Here is a 20,544-nt window from a genome sequence, read left to right on the forward strand (position 1 = left end):
TGAGCAATGTTAAAAGAGAAGATGTTCCGATGAACTATTCGCTTTCTCCCTAGATGTGTATGACCAATTGCTGGTTCATGATCAGCATTGAGTTTTCAACTGACGGATATGACTATACTCAGGTGCTGCAGCTAAATGATGGTATGCATTTGAGTCCGTTGGCTCGGCTCATGATGGAGGCATAATCTATCAGTGATTATCACCGATAATGACACAGAGCATACGCCTATCTTTATCTTACATTAAATGTGCTTGCTAGTCGTTACCCAAGCAGGAGCTTCATACTGAAGCTGATCTTATGCATCAGTATGGTGTAAAAATGCAAAAGAGAACGGAAACACCTTGAAATGTGTTGATATGTCAGGTCGTACCCGGGTTCGAACCGGGGTTACCAGAAGTTTGGATATGATCAAAATCTGGAGTGATAACCGCTACACTATACAACCTCTAGTTGGTCTCGTTGACCCATCGCCTGGGTGGATGCTGGTTGATGCGACTCCGAAGCGAGAATCCACAATAAGAACGACCAAGCGCTGACTGTGTCTCGGTTATGACTAAAAGACGCAGACGCGTCTGACCAGAAACCACATTGTGACTGATCGTCCAAACCTCGACGACTATCTACGACGTCACGACTTTAGGCTAGTCAGTAAACCAGCTGCACAACTACATGTATATACTTCAAGACAAGCGGGTAACAAAAGCCCTTAGCACTTAATGTCTATTTGTCTCTTTGACCCATCACCCTTCTGCGCTAAGTAATAGTAGGCTGAGCTAGTTTAAACAATACCATTATCCAGCGACGCGTCGACAGTAAACTGGTACTCAGACCTTCCATGCAACGCAATGCTCTGATTCCCATAAACAAACTGTCCCTGCGTGCCGACTGGTGCCCGAATAGTAACACCAATATCACCATCGCGCACCCTCCACTCAACACTCAACTCACCTTCAAACGCAGTGACAACCTTGGCACTCGCCCTCTTCAGCCCCATCTCGACACCACTCGCAGGCGAAACCACCCAGTTCCTGTACCCAAACCCGTCAACACCCGTAGCAGCCCGCAGCCCCGCAGCCCACTCCGTTAGCACATACGTCGCGGCGCCGCCCCACGGATGACTCAGGCTCGTGAACAGTCCCAGGCCGGGCTGTTGCGTCGCGGCGTTGACGTACTCCCAGCTCGCGCCGACCGCGCTCTTGTTCTGCGCTGCGGTCGTGTCGCCGGGTAGCATGGCGCCCCAGAGACTCTCCATCAACTCTTTCGCTGCCTGCGTCTCGTTGCCGATGAACAGCGCTTCCAGCAGGAAGCCATTGGTGTTGGGTGAGATGTTGACGCTCGAGTCGTTGGAACTTACTGCCGAGGTATCCTTGTATCCCGGTCCCAGCTTCAGGCGTGATACAGCGTCAAGAGACCGCGATGCGCGTGTTGCATTCGCCACGCCTGAAGTGATGCAGAACGCCGTTGCAGCCACAGAAACGCCGTCCAGATCAGCCGGCGAAAGACCGTACGCGCCTGCCTCCTCGTTCCAGAGACGCTCGTTGATCGCAGTCGCAAGCGATGTCGCCGCGTCCCGGTATCGCGTAGCAGATGCCGTATCATTGAGAGCATCAGCCACGTCAGCAGCACCGTTGAGAGTCTGAACGGCCTCGCATCCGATCGCGGATCCCCCGTCAGCGGGCCCCGTAAACGCGAACCCTCCATCGAAAGTCAACAGCCCTGTCGTGGAGTTGATCTGTGGCAGAAGCCAGTCGAGCACCCCCTGCCATCGCGGCCACGTGGATCTTGCCCACTCGAGGTCGTTCGTCAGACGCACGTGGTCGTTGAAGGCCATGAGGCCTAGGAGCTGGTAATCCTGCAGCCCGAAGCTCCCCGCCGGCGCTAACGCATCGGCGACGGAGGAGAGGTTGTAGCCCAGATTAGGTGAGATATTCATCTGCCCGTTTGCGATTTGTGAATCAAGTAGCAGCTGCAGGGTCCCCCTAGCCTGCTCCGTCTTTGACGTGCTGACGGCGATGATGCGTGCCGTGTGGTAAAAGTCGCCGAGCCAGATGAGGCGGTCGCGCTTCGGACCGTCAAGGCAGGCGGCTTCACTGTTAGCTTGAGTCCCGTATTCGGCGAGGATGTCTTCCGCGTTGCCGGTGAGGGTGTTTGAGTAGAGCGTGGAGCCGTTAGCGGTGTCGTAGACGTGCACGTTCTTGAAGTAGGCTGCCTGGTCTTGGTACGCCCCGAAGCCGAAGGAGCCGCTGAAGTCAGGCGACCCGGTGTAGGAGACTGTGCCGGAGCTGAGAGCCCACGGGTAGTCGGAGCGCGAGATGTTGAGGATCTGGGTGTCGTTGATTGAGACTGCTAGGTGGCCGGTGGGGGCCATGGAGGCTTTGATGCGGTACCACTCGTTCTCTTTCACTGTGAACGGGACCTCGAAGACGTCGAGCAAGTAGCTTGTGAGTGTTGTCTGGTTCACAAAGTCAGGACCGTATGCCAGTGAAATGGTGTTGGGCGGTGTCAGAGTCTTGTTGACGTTCGCGAAGGTCCTCGACTCGGGAAGCTCGCCGGTGAGGAGCATGGTGTATCCATTGCCGGCGATGACTCCTCCCTGTGTATCTCATCAGCATTGGCTTTCCCCCGGACCTTACGTGAGTCCGAACTTACCGTTACCCACCAGCTGCCCCCCCTCTCGATCTTGGTATCAAACTCAAGAGTGTAATTGCTCCACGTTGTGCCCTTGTATGTCACCGAGGGTCTGGTGCTACGCGCAAACACCCCGTTCTCTTCAGTGACCTCCCAGATTGTCGTTTGCGTGCCCTTGTCAAAGCAGGCCGCCGTGGCTGCCCGAGCACCGAGCTTCCAGACCTCGTTTAGAATTTCATCGTCACTCTCAAACTGCCCCGGAAGTTTCTCTGGCTCGATAGTATCGATCGTCGCCTCGAAGCCCACGCTCGAGAAAGAGACAGTGCCATTCGTCAAAAGTCTGATGGATTGCCATTTCTGCCCTCCTTGAATGAGCGGGGATTGGACTCGGCCGACAGACGTGATGTTGAACGTCTCGACGCGGAAGCTGTTGCTCAGCTGATTGGAGAAGGTGTACGGCCCGTCGCCGAACGGATGATCGAGCCCGTCAAAGTGCTCAGTGTACTTCACCTCGATCTGGGCCGGGGCGCTGAGGGCGGAGACTTCAAAGATCGGATAACCCGCTCTCTCGGCTCCGTAATCCAAGGTGGCCAGCGGGATTTCCGGGCTTAGGGTGAACGGGGCGAAAGGGGAGGTTTGCAGCTGTGCTGCCGTGCCGGTAGCGATGCCTTTGGCCGTGAAGCTTCTGATTGAAATCTTGAAATTAGGGGTGGGCTCCTTGCCTGGGAGAAGGTAGCTCTTGGTGTCTTACCTCGTGGTCGAGTTGAGGCTTGACGCATTGGCGACAACACCAACGGCACCGGCTGCGAGCGCCAGCAACAAACGTGAAACTGCCATTCCTACTTCTGGAACCCAGTGCTATGGGCAGGAAAGATCCAAACGACAGTTTGAAGAGGCAAAGCAGCAAAGTTTCCTCTCACAACGAAAGACTCATCGAAGACGAACATCCCGGTCCTGATTTCCTCGGCTTGTGGCCGCCATCTTGTAGTCTGGAATATTCGCACGATCCACACAGAGCAGATTACGTCGCGTCACCCTCGCAACCGAAAGCATGACTGCTCGGGCCATCGGTAGCCGAGCAGAGCAGTCCTTGTCTTCGTCTCGTGTGCTTATTAGTGTCATTTCGATCACCATTTAATGTTAACATCCCTCGCGAAATCCACAAAGGAAACTCGTGGTTAGGGTTGCTCGCCGACAAACACCCCGATCAGGCGCGCTAGATGCAAGTTCCCCGGACCCAGGTGTTTGTTTGTGGGGAAATGCGCGGGGAAGGCTGTTCGGGGCAGCATGCCGGCTGTGTGAAGCACTTTTATCGGCACTTCATCGCGGTGAAACGTTGTCGATTGATCCCCGGACCGAACCGAGCCGATGAAAGAGGTCCGGAACATCATATGAATGTTGTGAATGCAGCACGAGACGACGAGCCAAGGATCGGACTGACTTGCGGGAACGAGAACATAAAAGAAAGTCCTTTCTCTGCCGTTGCCCCCGTTTCCAGGGTCTATCGAAGCTGTGACATGTTTTTGCTTCAAGGATGGCGACCATAGGAAAGAGATACTTGGGATTCCGAAATGTAAGACTCAGTTCAACTACCTTAGGTATCAATCGCAATGACTATAAAGAAACGCATTAATCGTCAAGGCCACAAGAAAAGTGCTTCACTCTCCACACCTCTCCGTTAACCCTTGTTGTCATTCTTCTTCTCGTCCAGACAGATGCACAGGGCACACATGAGCGCCATATCGACCCCCGGTGCCACCGTGAGCGCGTACGTCTGCTTGCCACCGAAGAAATCGCGCGCCCGGAGCATGTTTCTGTCAATTCGCCCCAGCACCTGGCCGGTATTCGTGTCAACAATATCGGCCTGTGTCGATAGCCAATTGCCCTTCATCTCGAGCGATTCCGTCTTGCCTGTCTGTGGTGAAACGAACGTCGCGGTAGCTTTTGAGCCGATAACTAGTGCAACCCACATGGTTAGCTGGGTACTCTTGTCCGCTATGACTAGCACCAGGGAGGTAGGTAGGGGTAGCAAACTCACGAGCAAAGCTATTCTTCACCTCCATAATCTTGTTGCCCTTGGGATCCTGCGCCGCAAATGTCGTGTGGAGGTGCAAGTGCTCCTTGACGATATCAAATAGGTGATTCCCCGACATATCATAGACAGCCTTGCGGCCCGAGATTGACAGCGCCTTGCCCTGCACACGGAGGATCGGTTGGCCATTGGCGAGCTTGATGTCGAAGCTGTCGCCGGTGATGGAAAGGATCTTTTTCTTGAGCACGAGGGTCTCGCTCTGACGCGCCGTCAATTGCGGGAAGATGCCGACCGAGTTTCCGGCTTGGGGCAGGCTATGAACTGCTGGGGCAGCCATCGTGCTTATTTCGTGTGTTTTCTCGTGGGGGTTTTACTGGGTCTTCTTATCCCGTTTTCTGTCGTGAATTCTGAGATCGCAATGGGAGTTGATAGAAAGAATAATCTTCACAACGCTTCATGCAGCGGAGACGAGGGATGACGACTGGTTTTAAGTAAGACGCATGTGAAAGCTCATGCGAATCAAAGCTCCTACCGTCAGCTTGAACCTCGACACTTTGGAGATCTGCTGGCTGCCTGCGGCTGAGTAGACCATTGGGGGCAGTGCTTATTGCTTAGCGCCACCATTCGGTTTCGCAGGCTCACAGGGCGATGAGACACAACACAAGTACCTGAAAGAAGGGATGATGAGGTGAGGGGCACAAGGAGCTGGTTCGTTGAGAGCTTGATGTCAGACTGTCAGATGAGGCTCGCGATGACGTCAAAGGATGAAGCTGTCTGTCCACTGGCAATGCGGAGGGAAGCTCAAGCAATGCAGAGATCAGACCCTTTTTCTTCCCGTTTGACGTCTCAAAAGAATGGGCGAGTCTCACGCTAATTAGCTGTGATGAAGCGCTAAGTACTTCGCGGTAGAAGAGGGGCTGCGTACGCCACATTATTCCCGGCTCGCAAGTTGCCTGTGGTTTAACGGTTTCATTGCAGCTCTTGGGAGGTCATGCCTACTCACCAAACTACTTACCTTGGGAAATGTACGTTGGTCAAGTTACAAGTAGCTTGGGCATATGAAGACACCATCCCATCCGAGGCCGAAACCGAGAAACAATTCTCCCCAAAGTTTGGCACAGCCACAAATATGCGGCGCATGGTCGCTCCAGCCACTCATCTACGTATTACAAGTAGCTCTACAGCGCCTCGGTGCGCCACAGTTGAGCATCGCGTGGCTGAAATGCTTAAGGCACACTCGGCCTGGACAGCTGCTCGTGGCAAGAGTGTCAAGAAAGTGGCGTCAAGATCTCGATGATGGGAAACGAGGTTATTGATAGTTAATGGTAGCATTAAACACATATTACAGTTGAACGTGATGTTTTTCACGATTTGTACAATAACTGGTCATATCAAGCAAGGCCACATTAAAATCTCACAAATATAATCTTAACGGGAATGGAAAGAGAGGACCATTAGATTGATATATCATTTTCTGGAAAAGCGTTTGGAAGCGAATGCAAGATTATCATGGCTGTGTTGATCTATAGTTAATTGTGACCCTTCTTAGATTACCTTACATCAACATTACCCTCCGCTTCGAAGTAATTGATGAGATAGAAACGTGACATAAGTTGCTTTCCATCTCTCAAGCAATCCATCGCCCGGCCAGCATTCCAAAGGAACCTATACTCAGAAGTCCAGAGGAACGGGATCAATGGCCCTCAAGCTCCTTCTCAGTCCAATCCCACAACTCCTTAGCCGCTTTATCGTCGTACAAGTTCGCCTCCTTATACTCCTTGAACTTCGGATTGTAAAAGCCGCCACTCTTGACACTGGCACTCGCAGCTGTGCTGGCCCAAAGCTGAGCTCGCGCACCCGCGTGGACGTCGGTCAGGAAGATCGACCCAAGTACACTAATCACTCCGCCGACCCAGGGCCTTCTCTTTCTGAAGTCGTCAAAGATACCGGTGTTGACGACTCCAGGGTGGACTGCAACGAACTTGATGGAGGGGTAAAGTTGGCTCAGCGTGCGGGTGTGGTAGTAGTCTGCGAGCTTGGACTGCCCATAGCGAGCCAGACTGGAGATGTCGTCGAGTGGGGTCTTGCATTTTGAGAGGAGAATCCCCTCCGAGGGCGCTTGTTTGAACAGCTCTGAGCTCAAGTTGACGACGCGGACGTCGGATCCTGACTGTTCGGCAGTGTTTTTTGAGGATCGGAAGCAGCAATTTAGTGAACAGAGCCGGACCCATGTAATTTGATCCAAACTGAACTTCGTATCCATCTGTTGTCAGGCCTGGTGGTGTAGCCATCAGACCAGCGTTGTTCATCAAGATGTCGAGACGGTCGGCTGAGGTGAGGAAGGCGTCGGTGGACTTCTTGATCGAGGCGAAGGAACCTAAATCTAGCTCGAGGTACTTGATCTTGTTCTTGGCTGCCGGCACGGCTTGCTCCACCTCCTTGATGGCGGCATTACCACGGGCCTCTGTCCTAGCTGTGAGGTAGATTGCTGCGGGGTTATGCTTCGCCAGCTGAATAACGCTTTCTTTGCCGAGACCGCTGCTTCCACCTGTAACGATGATGACCTTGCCGTCCAGGTCCGGTATGTCCTTCTCTGGGGAAAACGTCATGGTAACGTCGTGGCGTGAGCTAAAGTTACCAATGGGGGCGAGTTTATGGAGTAGTGAATGGAAAAAATGGGCGCGTTGTTATATGGCACTGTCTAACTTGGGTATGTTGATTCGATGATGCTTCGAATGGGTATAACGAGGTAAAGGGGTGTCTGAGAAGCCAACGTGATGCTACAAGTCTCTAGGTAACAGCGACGGTTAGCAGAGCTGATGGGTCATAATATACTAATTGGTCAACTTTCAGAGCCGCGGCCAATATCAGCTGATTGGTTCACATCCCGCCTTGTCTCGGAGACTTTGTCTTTGCTGCATCGTTCATGGCTGCGGCCTTGTGGTTTTCGAAGAGCTTGGAAAGCCGGCGCCGAGTTGAAAACTCGCTGACCAATCCGATCAGCAGTCCATAAGTTAATACAATCGACCAAGATTTGTTATCTCAAAATGCATGAAAAGTATTTGCGAAATTGCGACTTATCTTGGTTTGGCATGCGCCCCGTAGCCGGCGATACACGAATGCGGAAGCGGAACTTGCATTGGTCCGATTCTATCAGCCCAACGTGACGCGTTCACTAATCATTTTCAGCTGACGCTGACTGCAGCTGAGTCGGAGGTATTAGTCGTAGGGCCCGAGTTCGTCGCGCGTATTACAGCAGGACAAAGCTCTGTTCAAGCCAATCGATATCTGCGCGCCCATTGGCCAAAATAATTCAATGGTTGTCCCCTAAACCCTCAGAGCACGGTTTCTTTGAGTTGTGAATTTGGCGACACATGTTCCGATACGCAATTCTATTGGGATTTTGTATTGTCACGATAATCCCAATCTAGGAATACTCATGGGCTGACGTTCGGTATTCAATGTATCGAATCACGACATATAAAATCATGGAGGCTTGGTATTAAGGTTATCTTATTCAAACCTAGCACGGGATGATGTTGAGAATGAGATGGTGACAAAATTTTACGGACTACTTCAAGGTGATGGGAATGGAGACGAAGCAGCGGCTTACTTTGATAAGCTACGTACCAATACTCCAATCTTCCAAAGTTTAACTAAGGTACATGAAGAAATTTCCGCAACTGAGATATCAACAACACTGAGGTAGGCAATCACAACACAGGCGAGTTCAAACTGATTTTCCCCCTTAGGTGTAAAGACGGGCAATCGTCTCAGGCAAATTCAGCTCCAAGTCTACGGCTGAGACATTGCGAGACAGCAATGCCGACCTCTTCGCGATATCCTGCGCCTCCGGGTCAAATTGTTGCTGGAAGAAGTCCTTGGTATCCTCAATGACCTGCTCAAGCGACGGCGCCGAAGCCCTGTTGATCGTCTTCTTGCCGCCGCTGAGAGCTGACAGAGGGAACCAGCTGAAGCGCTGGGCGAGCTGGTCGATGTAGCCGTACATTTCAGCGGAGGTGTTGAATGCCTTGTTGATCCATCCGATGTTCGCGGCGTCCTCTGCAGTGATGTCGTTGGAGCTCAGGACATACTCCATGGCGCGGCCTCTGCCGATGAGACCCGGGAGGAATTGGCTGCCGCCACCGCCGGGGAACAAGCCGCTTCCGACTTCGGGTTGGCCGAAGAGGCTCTCGCCCTTTGTGGCGAAGCGCATGTCGAGAGAAACGAGGAACTCGTTGCCGGCACCGCGGGCGCGGCCTTCCACAGCCCCGATGGTGACTTGGTGCAACTGGGAGACGTTGTAGATGAGAGTACCAAATTCTTTGCCAAATGCAGCTTCAAGATGTCAGTTATTATATCATGAAACCCAGAGTAACTTCAATCGGAGTTTTGGGATGCACTTACGATCTGCCAACTCAGGCAGGGAAAGATCTAGATGCGCCATGAAAAACCTAGGAACATCGCTGTTGAAGATAACGACCTTGGTTTCGTTATTGGCCTGGAGGCGAGACACCAAATCGGTCAAATCGTTTTGGGTATCCAGGTTCCACAAGTTGATAGGAGACGAAGGATTGTGAAAGGTCACCGTCAAGACGCTGCCATTTTGAGCTGTCTTTAAACCGGTGTAGTCGGGAAGGTCTATGCAGTATGCGGGCCGTACTAAAGTAGCAGCCAAAGCCAGGCCAGAGAAGATAAAAGAATGCATTATGAGTTTTGAGAGACTGGCAGAGAGCTTGAGACAAGGATTCGAGGAACTGATCGACTGATGAGAGACTTGGGATGAACTAGTCTTTCTTAGCAGCCTGTTGCTTTAAATACAAGCTGGAGTTCCTCATAGCAAGGATACCCGTTGTTACTTGCTTATAAACCAAGTCATTTAGAGCGTCGTGCGAGTTATATGGAGAGATTAGTGATTATTTGCCGAACCCCTTTCTTTGAGAATCTGAAAGAAGCAATCCAAAGACCAGCTAGTCATTCACTCAGTGCGCTTACAAATAGCTCTCAAAGATATTTTCCCTTCAGCATCCAGCCTCAAGACTTGAGAATCCGCTTGAATCGAATCAGTGATACCTGAAGACAACCCAAATGCATAGTAGCCTATAACACAATTTGGAAGGATTGTCTCTAGTATCGCGTGTTATTTGGAAGCGTTGAGATCTAAGCACTTTGTAAATAATATGGATATATAAGGTGGTGTGGTCCACTAGACCACTCTTCCATTTACCTAAGGTAGTATATCTTCTAGCGAAACCTTGGGCTTCTATACATTCTTCACATTCCATACCACTCACGTAGCAGGACCATCAACTCTTGACTATCACACCCACCCCACGGTTGCTCTGCTGATGTGTACCGAGAGCACGCCTGCGGCTTTCCACGCCATGTACGGTTTAGGAGTTCAGCCGCAAGGGCTGCAGCATCCTTGCCGCCACGGCATTGAACAAAAGTGACAACAAGAACGCCACATACCATTCGAGAGGTCAGCCGCAAGGGAAGCGCTCCCTTGCTGCCATGGCGTTCGAGACAACGCCACATAGCCCCCGCTCTTGTTTGGCTGAAAGCATGCGTTGTACGGTTACAACATTCTGATGTTGACCTCTGAAGCTGCCAATCTTAGTATTTAACGTTGGTACAAACATAGCGACGCTCTTTCGATGTGCAGTTAAATCTGATCTTATCGTGTCCAACACCTACACCGACTTCCTCTGAATCGCTTCTGCCGTTGCATTTGTCTGGTCGTCAACTAGACCCACCAATAACCGATGGAGAACATTCCGGAGATTGTCGAAGCCATCCGCCAGCCTGCGGAGGTGCTCTCCCAACATCCAGATGATCTTGGTGTGAAGCAAGCACTCGCAAAAGCCATCAATGCTGCAACGAGAGCTTTGGAACAGCTCCTCAGTGTTTCCACGGGATCGCTTGAAGACGTTAATCTGATTATCGAGTGGAACGAACAGGTTTTATCGGTCGTGCCAGAAAAGCATGCGTTCCGTGCGACTTTGTTGGGCGACCTCTCCCAGGCATATTATCAACGATTCTCCATGCCGGGATCCGACGGAAACGTAAACGACCTGAACAGGGCTGTGCAACTTGCCGAAGAAGATGTTCCAGCCACGCGCCCAGAAACGGAGCAGCGGATGTTAGCTTTAGCCAACCTCAACCAAATGTTACAAAACCGGTACGACTACACGAGAGATAAGCAAGACATCAATCGGGCCATCAGCGTGGGTGAAGATGCGGCGGAGAGGATACCCAAGGACTCGCGTTACACTGCCCTGATTTTGTGTCGGCTTGCTATCTCGCGTGGTAAGCTGTTCGAGCTCACACACAACCTAGACGACGCCGAGCGAGCTCTCAACACGGCTGAGGCCGCTGTAAAGACAGCAAAATCACAGGGGGACGTGCCTGGTGTGGCATTCGGTTCCAACACTCTAGCACGAATTCTGGGGAGGCGGTTCGAGCAAACAGCGAACATTGAAGATCTGGATCGTGCAGTCGATGTTCTCACTGCCACTGTGCCACTGATTCCAAAGAATCAGATAGACTATGTGGTTGGTACAAGCTACCTGGCAACCTTGCTGGGTATCCGTTACGAGCAACAAGGGGATGTTGACGATCTCAGTGCAAGCATTTCATACACGAAGAGTGTGCTGCAGTTGCTAAGCAATGATGATACTGAGAGACCCGTCCAGTTGTTTAACTTGGCGAACAGGCTTGTTGAGCGAGCGCAATATACCGGTGTCCTCAGCGATCTCGACGATGCCGTTGACTGCGGGCGACAAGCTCTGCGCCTGGTGCGTGCAAATCATCCAGAACGGACCAATTGGCTCAGGGGACTCAGCCAGTTCCTGGGTATACGGTTCAGCATGGGTTCAAAGCATCCACAGGACATTCAACAAGCAATCGACCTCAGTAGAGAAGCGGCTCAGGTGGTTGACGGCGATGAAATGGGGATGCGAGCGGCAGTGGCGAACGTTCTTTCAAATCTGCTGAAGGAAAAGTACGATCACTATGGCGAAGCTGCCGACTTGGACGAGGCCATTGATATCATTAGAGAAGTCATTCATGGTGGTCTACCAGAAAGTCTTCCTGAGAGAGTGTACCTGGAATTCGGCTTGGGGGACGCGTTGCATGCTCGATTTGACCATACTGGCGACGTCACGGATCTGCAGAATTCTAGAGAGGCCTTTCAGCGAGCATGGGAATCTCGAGCTGCACCGCTCACGATTCGAATTGATGCTGCGGTTCGGGCTGCTGATGTTGCTAAGGAGCAGCTGAAGAATCACGATTCCTCGGATCCATCGTTGCTACTCCAATACTGGACGGAAGTCTCATCGGACCTCGACCGTGCTCTCAGTCTTCTCCATGCTTTGAGCCCCCGACATATGCAGAATGTCAACAAGCAACAAATGCTGAAGCGATTCGCTGGTCTTGGCGCCAACGCTGCCGCCGCCGCTTTGAATGCAGGGAAGGAGGCCTCGTATGCTCTGCAGCAGCTGGAGCTCGGGAGAGGCGTGATATCTGGTCTTGTTCTTGATCTCCGAACTGATCTGTCATTTCTTCGAGAGGAACACTCAGAATGGGCAGATGATCTTTCCCGTCTTCGCAGCATGTTAGATTCCGGTCATTCCGCACTATTAACGACTGGCTCGTTGGAGTCGGGTTCACAAGCTCGCCGCCGAGCAGAGATGGACCTTGAAAATCTTCTAACCAAGATCCGCAGCGAGAAAGGTTTCGAGAGATTCTTGATGCCGCCTACCGTTGAGCAGCTCATGGAAGCCGCCGACTCGGACCCTGCTGTTGTGGTAAACGTGTCTTCGTTCCGATGCGATGCTTTTATCGTTGATCAGCACCGCATCAAGCTGCTGGAGCTTCCCCTTTTGCGCCTCGAAGACATACAGTCATACGCCAAGGGACTGAAGGACCGTCCCGACTCGCTGTCTTCGGTGTTAGAGTGGCTATGGTCCTCAGCAGTGCATCCAGTTCTCAACGCACTTGGTCTCGACCGCCCTCTCCCTCTGGATGAAGATTCATGGCCGCACATTTGGTGGATACCGGTTGGCCCCCTCAACAGTTTACCACTGCATGCCGCTGGATACCACAACAAGCACTCTGGAGAAACAGCCCTCGATTGTGTCATGTCGTCATACAGCTCATCGCTAAAGTCTCTGCTTGCCGGCCGTCGCCAGAAGATTCCGCAGTATGATTCCGGCCCAATCAACGCGTTGTTGGTTTCAATGAAGAGCACACCACGCAGATCACCACTGCAGTACGCAGAGCCCGAAGTCGCCATGCTGCAGAAACTCTGTCCGGCCTTGAATGCGACGCCTATTCGTCCCGTCCAAGACAAAGTAAATGTCTTGGAACAGCTCGGCACATGCGATATCTTTCACTTTGCGGGTCACGGCACGTCGAACTCATCGGACCCCTCCCAGAGTGCCCTCCTACTCCGCGACTGGGAGAAGAGCCCGCTGACGGTGGAAGACCTCCGCAACGAGAAGCTGCAAGAGAAGCCACCATTTCTTGCCTATCTCTCTGCTTGTTCCACAGGGGCCAATGAGGTGCTTGGGTTGGTTGATGAAGGGATCCATCTCGGCTACGCATGCCAGCTTGCGGGCTTCCGTCATGTTGTAGGCACCCTCTGGACCGTATCTGATCCCTTTTGCGTCAACGTAGCTCGGAAGTTTTATGAGACGATCAAAACTGAGGGGAAGACAGATGCAGCGGTCCATCGAGGACTTCACTTAGCATTGAGGGAGCTACGAGATGTTCAGGTTGGCGCAACTACCCGCGGCTTTAGCAATGGTGCTATTGATGTTGTAATCCCAGATGACGAGGGAGAAGGGATGGCCATACCAGGAAGAGAGAATGTCGATAGTAATGATGACGGTAATGATGGGGGCCGCACTGCACAGAGTTCTGGGTCTAGAAAAGGAGACGGAGTAGATGATGAGGAACCGTCCATGAATTCGCTTTGGGTTCCATTTGTTCACTTTGGTGTCTGAACAAACCCCTTTGTCCAATGAACTGTACTCAAAACCTCATAGCTTATGGGTATTATTTCTCTTCATCATCAGAATCCTGAGGCGCAATATGGCCCCCCTCCCCAGCTCTGCGAATGCGATGCCAATCATCTCCAAATTGCTCAACCGAAACCGTGTAGGTGCCATTTTCATCATCGTCGACAATGAAAGCCTCGTCACCGCCACGCCAATTCTTCTCTGACTCTTCCCGCAGAGATCCAAACAACCCAGTCTTGATCTTGACGCCAGCAAAAAAGACAACGCGTTTTTGGTCCTTCCAAGTTGACCAGCCGCTGCTCGATGCACCCCTAACCCACGACACCTTGGGACCGACCTTGGCAACGTCAGCAGCGCCGACATCACACCCAACCGTGGCGCTGCCCTTGGAGCTATCCCATGTGGTAATCCCAACATCAGCCGACGAGTAAGTCCAGGTCACGGCACAGAGACCATGTTTCTTCGCATCAGGATACTTGGCAAACAGCACCTTGGCATGGATCTGAAGCCACGCAAGAAACGGATCGCGAAAGTCAAACCCTTCGGACACAATCTCGTCCCCGCAGAGCAACACAGCCCCAAAGCTGCCCGCGGTGCTGTACTTGAAAACAGCAGCAACCTCGACTGGAAGACCCACGGCCGCTCCGCCCACGCCCGCTTCTAGCTCCACGCTTGTCTCGGTGACTTTGTCTGCCTTCAGTGGCCCGTACCGGCGCGGGTCGGGCGGGCTGCGCTGCAGGTATCCCAGCGGGGCGAGCCCGGCGGCCTTAACGGCCTCGGCGTCGGCTAGGTCGAGGATGGGGTGCCACCGCTGGTACTCATCATCGAGGTAGCCCAGCATACCCGGTCGCAAGCGGGAGAAGGGGGCTGGCTCATAGAGCGCGTAGCCGAAGCGGTGACGGCGCATGGCACTGCGGTAGCTTTGGGCTAGGCTTGGGTTACCCATTTTTGGTTGTAAGTGTTGGTCTTCTTTGAGGGGTTTCAACGTTCGATGTGGACTGCCGAGCTGGTTCCGGCGTGGTAAGGAAAGGATTATGCCGTGGAGACCATGATGCGATGTCGATCTCAGTCTTGCTAGGTGAATGAGCAGGCAAGTAATACTTAAGTTTTCAGCTGAGAGAGGCGGCCTCACATGCTTTGCTAGCTGGTGGCAAGATAGGTACCCAACCAGGTCTCTCTGTTGGGCATTGTCTCACTGTAGCATCCGAAAGCTCCACAATCTGCCAAACCCACGACATATGATTTGAGAGGAAGCGAGCAAAGCAAGCCAAGAAAAACACGGTGCAGCGGATTCCTGTATCGGATTGACACAAATATGATGATTGTCGGCTAGAGCGACAGTCTGGTGTGAGACTGCATGTGGTGCTTTACTTTCACGAGGCATGTCTGAACGTAAAGGCGAGGCTCTTGAGAGTGGTTTAGGATGTATCCCTCATGAGTTACCGATGCAGGAATTGAGTTTCAGCGACGTCATCCTTTGAGGAATGCGAGTGTAATACTCCTATATTCTCTAACCTTGACCGTGCTATCCTCAGGCAAGTAGAAGTTGTCGTTAGTTTACCAAGGCTGACGAGAAGCTGAAGTCTACAGTTTCCAAATTGCCACTATAGATAGGCCGAAAGGCATACCCCCATCAAGACGTAAAGGGCCCCCAGTCACTGACACAACTTCCCCATGGCCAGCGACTCTTACAACTGCAGGGTCGCTCGATTTGTTACAATTGACGACGGAAGCATGGATCGACAACTCCCCTAGTCTGAATGACCGCTTACGATCTACGTATCTACGACTAGATTACGAGCCCACACACCATGAATGATACAGGTACCATTGGAATAGCGGATATATCGTTCCTTTGTCCTGGTTTCCAAGGAGGCCACAAACCGATCATGTGGCGGTGAAAATCACCTTAGTGTTGATGGTCATTCTCAGCAGCAGGGTCCATGTTGACATCATCCCAGTCAGCGAAGACGGCGTCGCCAATGCTAATAGTTCCCGTAGCAATGGACTGACCCTTCCCACTCTTCGCCTCCTCGTACGTCTTGTACGCAGACGCCTTGTGGTCGAACCCCTTCTTCAGGGAGAAGCCTGGGGCTTCAAGATTCAGGACATGCTTCTGTTTGTCTGACTCCTGTACTGTTGTCGGCCTGTGTGGTTTGAAGTAGGGTCTATTGTTAGTCATGTTCTCATAAAAGGATGCTGCATTAAGGGGAAAGAGGCACTTACAAAGGCTGCAAGCTGGCTTCAAACACATCATCCAGCACGACGACCACACCCTCCTTGAGCTGCTCGTCAGTCAGATGCTCAGTCAGATTTGTCTTGACCAGGTCAGCGCTGATTTGCGCGTTCGGTGCCGTCTTGAGAACATGGTCCAAGTGGACCTCACTCTTGCTGCCGTAGAGGTAGAAGGGCATCTTGGCTGGGTACTCGTCATCTAGCGCAGCGAACGCCATTGACTCATCAACCACCACCCGCACATTGCTCAGCGCGAAGCCCTCCTCCAACGGCGGCGTATCACCAGCGGGGATTCCCTTGTCAAGTCTGAACTTGAGCTTGGATGCGGTATCGGGATTGAGCAGACCCTCGAGTAGGTTCTCGAGCATCTCTTTCTCCATGTTGGCGATGGTGTAAAACTGGCTAGGGTTCTTGCTGCGCTCCTCTTTGTACCGCGCCTGCACGTTCGCGGGGAGGTCAGCCGTAATAATGAGCTGCTTGCGATGGTTGGCCATGTTGAACATGGCGATGTGGGTGAAGTAGAGCTTCTCTAACCCCTGCACGACGAAACCGTGGAAGTCGGGAGTCCGCTTATTGCGGATGATGACGCGATTCACGCCGCGCTCAGCAATCTTGCGGAACTCCTCGACCATACGGCTCATGAAGTCGGGGCTTGTGGGCCATGGGCTCATGGTCACGTTGACCAGGAAGCGTAAGCTACCTCGCGAGGGCTTGACGTTCCCTTCTTTGTCGGTTGTTTTGAGACCCAGGCGAAGTTTGAAGGTCTCTAGGCACTTGCCGTACGCCTTCTCGCCAAACTCGGAGGATGTGAGGAAGAGCGGTCGTTCTTTGACCACGTCCTTCTCGGATGACACGGAGAGCTTAGAGAAGATCCATTGGTTGAGGTAGTTGGCTTCGCCCTAGTTGACCACAGTCCATCAGCGTCTACACGCAACGTGGGAGGGCGAACCCCTGTCTGAGTGGGTGGAAGTTGACTCACCACATCCTGATTCACATCATTGTCAATCGTGAAGTTGGTCGCAAAGGCATTGATCATGAGATCGCCTCCCAGTTCACACAGCAGATCCCAGGCCTTTTTGTCCTCAAACAGTGTCTTGTTATCACGGCCGAGGATATTCTTTCGGATGTAGTCTTTCTGGACCTCAACACCGATGCCTGGTGTTCTCTCCGAAGGAAGACGAATGAGAGGCACAACGATGAGTGAGTCAGCGGGCCGATCCTGGGGCTTCGGCGTCATTGTGACCCAGTGGCAATAGAGCTGTTGGAGAAAACTGACGTTAGCCCATAGAAGGATACCTAGAAGCAGGGAATTGAGGGTTGAACAGACCTTTGTGCACGAGAAAATGGCCTCGCCGAGCAGTCTGCCATAGCCTTCCTGATCAAGTCCCAGCGTTTGGTGGGTAAGCCAGGTAGCGACAGCTGATGCGCCAGGCTTGCTTCCCTCAACACCGTAGACGCCCATACTGCCCTTGTCGTCGCCGGGGTGGAACACAATGGGACTCGTCCAAGTCAGGAGATATCGCATCCTCCCATCTCGGTAGCAGAGTCCGCCGGCGGGATAGTTGATGTATCCCGATCTGCGATAGTGGATATTAGAAAAGGCAAGGAAACATACAAAGCACACCCATTAGGGAGAAGACTCACTTGTGCGGATCGATCGTTATGCTATCCGCGTGCTTTAAAGCCTCCAGCTGTGTCTTGGTGTATGGATTCAGGGGCATCGCCGGCACGTACGGGATGTCGCCCGGGCCACGGCCGTCACGTCCCCACAGCAGTGAGGCAAAATAGCCACCCCATGCGGCATCACAGTGGACGGCGAATGACACACCTTCTTTCTTTTGGTACTCGTCACGGATCTTGATGATCTCAGCGAGTGGATCGCACGCGCCATGCTCTGTGGAGCCCATGATGGCGACGACGCCGAAGATGGGAGTGTTGTTCCTGATGCACTCGTCGAGTTTGGCCCTAAGGTCTTTCGGGTTCATCCGAGCCTCGTTATCGACGTTAATGTCGACGAAGTTTTCGGATCCAATGCCCGAGATGGCTTTTGGGAGCCTGTCAGCGACATGGATGCTTTATCTACGTTGATAAATGATAGAGTAACCCACCTCCGCCCTTGGGCCAGGAGTAATGCTTTGTCGCACAAATCATGTACTTTCCTGGATTAATTTCCAACTTGCGCTCCAACTCATCCTTGCCCGTCGTCTGGACCAGGTACGGCCTCAGTGCGTCCTGAAGGAAGCCCGGGCTGATGGAGTACTTCTCACCTAGTAATGTGGGGATTGAGAGCACCGTGGATGGCGTTAGGTTTAAGAGCTCCTTGTTACTGAGTTCCATGAACTTCTTCGAGCCGGCGTTGCACGTTTCGACCTCGAAGGGCGGCTCGACGACGCTGAGGAAGTTGAGGGGACCTTTCTCGATGGCGAGCTTGAGGGAAATTGGGTAGAACTTGAGGTTTCGCGCTACATGGAGGGAAAGAGAGGATAATTAGATCATGTTCCTTGCGTAAAGAGAAGCAGGGAACCCATACTTGCCCAAATGGCCTCAAGATTGGCTACAGATCCATCCTAGTAACATAAAGAACGTGTTAGAAATGATGAATGTCCCTTGACATGAACGTGAGGGGCGGGATCTATGAGCGGAGTGACTTACGCAGGTGATGTGCCCCCAGGGAGCGGGGTTCTCGTCCTGACGATTATATCCCAGCATCTCAGAAAGTTCCTGGCCGACCTGTCTCTCGACTTTGGTTGTGTATGGGCTTGCCTCGGTTGCGACATTGTTGGGGTTGTAAATCATGGTCGACATGTCTTAGAGCCACAAGCGTTAGGAACTGCATTTCAACTGTGTGAACGCTGACTTACACCCAATGATGCTCGCCAGCGTGGTATCCATGTTCATATGAGCATTGTACCGAGGCGACCAGAACGGTACAGAATGCTTCGCCAGCTTGCCCGACAAGTCTGCCGAGTTCTTGCTGAGCCTATGAATGCTTTGCTGGTAAATATCTAATTTCTTCATGTCCTCTGTGATGAAGATATCCTTGTCATTGTCGCCCGCGAGTTCGAGCCGGGTCTTTTTCTGCCGCAAGAGGGCCTGGCTGAAGAGCTTCTCCAGGACGTCGAGGTTCTCAGCCCGCGGGCCGAGAAACCACGAGCTGACGAGAGCATGTTTGGCCTGGTTCTCGTCGATGTTGCCGGGTTGTGTTCCGTTAGCTGGCATGGTGGATGATAGCTGATGAAGTTGCTTTGGAGTCAGCTACTCGCAGAAACTAGTTGAAGTTGTGTATATAGGTCAATAAATCGAGTTCCGAGCAGGTTTGACTTCGTGCTCGTAGTTGTGCTGAGCGACTGAAGGCTGGGCGAGATATATCAAGTTCGCCAGGGCGACGACATCATAGCATCCTGTATGCATTCGGAAATAGTATCGGAACCATCGAACAGGCGCCAAGCCTGGGAAACTACCAGCAACGTTGAGATTCTGATCGGCGAAGTTGGCGCCATTTCCCTTCACGGGTGAAACCGGCTTTCAACAACAAACAAGCAAACAAACCCCGCAAGCGACAAAAGCTCGTCACCCCTCGAAGTTCCCTTCCGCCTTGATCACTGCATACATATGGTCCACCTTACACAGCAGATCACCCCGCACTAGATGATCTAAGAGCAGACCATCTCGACATGAGTCCCATCTGTCTTGTATGATTTGTCTCATTTAAATGATATATCTCTTGCATCTCAGCTCGGTTCTCTTGCAGGACATAGATCACTCCATGCAGACTATAAGATGCCGTCACGTTTTGTGGCGAGCTGGTCTCCTGCAGGAGTCTTCAGGGATATTTCTTGCCGCAGGGTTACAAAGAGAACGCGTGTAGAGCAACTAACTACGTAAGTACTTAGGTATACCTGAGGTGCTCGGCTACCTGAATTACTGAAGTATCTATCCGTATTTGATATGCAAGAATCAATAGCGTGTACGCCACCAAAAACCGTCGTTCGAATAAGGCATATGTATCAGATGCCCCGCACCCTCTGATCGTCGGGTGTACAGATAGCTAGTGCCAGCGGCAGCGGCCCGCTCACGCAGCCAAGACTTCGTGACCAGGTCCACAAGCAACAAACATCTCAGTAGTCATGCCAGTCCTCATTGTTCGGTGGATCATCCCAAACCAGACGGAATTCCATCTAATGCCTCAATCCTCAGCCTGAGTTCTGTTCCTCCAATAATACTGATATCATCTTGACACCTTTCGAGCCAGCCTCGGGGGGCATATCACCAATAGCGTTGCCGAAATAATTTGGGCTGATACTAGAAGCAGTCATCGTAACATGTTCCGAGATCAAAGTTCCACCTCATTAAAACTAGTCCATTGACATGATCTACTAAGGTAAGTCAACATACCCACTTCCTGGCACCCCCCTGTTTCTGGCACCACAAAAACGATGGGATCACAACCCAACCTCCTCATTACTATTAACTATTGATCCTCAACCACACCCACTACAATACAGCTGCCAGCCTCACTAGGGCATTCAGAGTCGCTGGATTCAGCCGTGATAACCTCCTTTTCACCCGCTTCGATTTGAGCCCGATGGATATCCCTGATGTTCGCGAACTTCGTATTGGGATCG

General features: G+C 52.2%; 7 protein-coding genes across 7 annotated transcripts; 1 reads left to right on the forward strand and 6 right to left on the reverse strand.

Annotated features, from left to right (window-relative positions):
* Positions 1-779: 779 nt before the first annotated feature.
* On the reverse strand, positions 780-3,466 carry CTAM01_14984 (RhaA is able to hydrolyze alpha-1; the record flags this gene model as incomplete). Its single annotated transcript, XM_060530983.1, has 3 exons — positions 780-2,594; positions 2,651-3,314; positions 3,381-3,466. 3 exons carry the CDS (start codon positions 3,464-3,466, stop codon positions 780-782), a joined length of 2,565 nt encoding a protein of 854 aa, XP_060374457.1.
* Positions 3,467-4,307: 841 nt separating this feature from the next.
* CTAM01_14985 (uncharacterized protein) lies at positions 4,308-4,998 on the reverse strand (the record flags this gene model as incomplete). Its single annotated transcript, XM_060530984.1, has 2 exons — positions 4,308-4,585; positions 4,668-4,998. The coding sequence occupies 2 exons, from the start codon at positions 4,996-4,998 to the stop codon at positions 4,308-4,310; spliced, it is 609 nt and encodes a 202-aa protein (XP_060374458.1).
* A 1,356-nt stretch (positions 4,999-6,354) lies between these two features.
* On the reverse strand, positions 6,355-7,270 carry CTAM01_14986 (uncharacterized protein; the record flags this gene model as incomplete). Its single annotated transcript, XM_060530985.1, has 2 exons — positions 6,355-6,831; positions 6,914-7,270. 2 exons carry the CDS (start codon positions 7,268-7,270, stop codon positions 6,355-6,357), a joined length of 834 nt encoding a protein of 277 aa, XP_060374459.1.
* A 1,139-nt stretch (positions 7,271-8,409) lies between these two features.
* CTAM01_14987 (uncharacterized protein) lies at positions 8,410-9,369 on the reverse strand (the record flags this gene model as incomplete). The annotated part of the gene is made up of 2 exons (XM_060530986.1): positions 8,410-8,999; positions 9,069-9,369. The coding sequence occupies 2 exons, from the start codon at positions 9,367-9,369 to the stop codon at positions 8,410-8,412; spliced, it is 891 nt and encodes a 296-aa protein (XP_060374460.1).
* Positions 9,370-10,426: 1,057 nt separating this feature from the next.
* On the forward strand, positions 10,427-13,669 carry CTAM01_14988 (uncharacterized protein; the record flags this gene model as incomplete). The annotated part of the gene is made up of 1 exon (XM_060530987.1): positions 10,427-13,669. The coding sequence occupies one exon, from the start codon at positions 10,427-10,429 to the stop codon at positions 13,667-13,669; it is 3,243 nt and encodes a 1,080-aa protein (XP_060374461.1).
* A 52-nt stretch (positions 13,670-13,721) lies between these two features.
* Positions 13,722-14,630, reverse strand: CTAM01_14989 (uncharacterized protein; the record flags this gene model as incomplete). Its single annotated transcript, XM_060530988.1, has 1 exon — positions 13,722-14,630. The coding sequence occupies one exon, from the start codon at positions 14,628-14,630 to the stop codon at positions 13,722-13,724; it is 909 nt and encodes a 302-aa protein (XP_060374462.1).
* A 963-nt stretch (positions 14,631-15,593) lies between these two features.
* CTAM01_14990 (uncharacterized protein) lies at positions 15,594-19,138 on the reverse strand (the record flags this gene model as incomplete). The annotated part of the gene is made up of 9 exons (XM_060530989.1): positions 15,594-15,831; positions 15,911-16,818; positions 16,899-17,177; positions 17,247-17,496; positions 17,564-17,963; positions 18,028-18,381; positions 18,450-18,486; positions 18,572-18,726; positions 18,781-19,138. 9 exons carry the CDS (start codon positions 19,136-19,138, stop codon positions 15,594-15,596), a joined length of 2,979 nt encoding a protein of 992 aa, XP_060374463.1.
* Between the last annotated feature and the right edge of the window lie 1,406 nt (positions 19,139-20,544).

Source organism: Colletotrichum tamarilloi (genome assembly GCF_030869305.1).
Source record: "Colletotrichum tamarilloi strain Tom-12 chromosome Unknown Scaffold_142.1, whole genome shotgun sequence".
NCBI classification, from domain to species: Eukaryota; Fungi; Ascomycota; class Sordariomycetes; order Glomerellales; family Glomerellaceae; genus Colletotrichum; species Colletotrichum tamarilloi.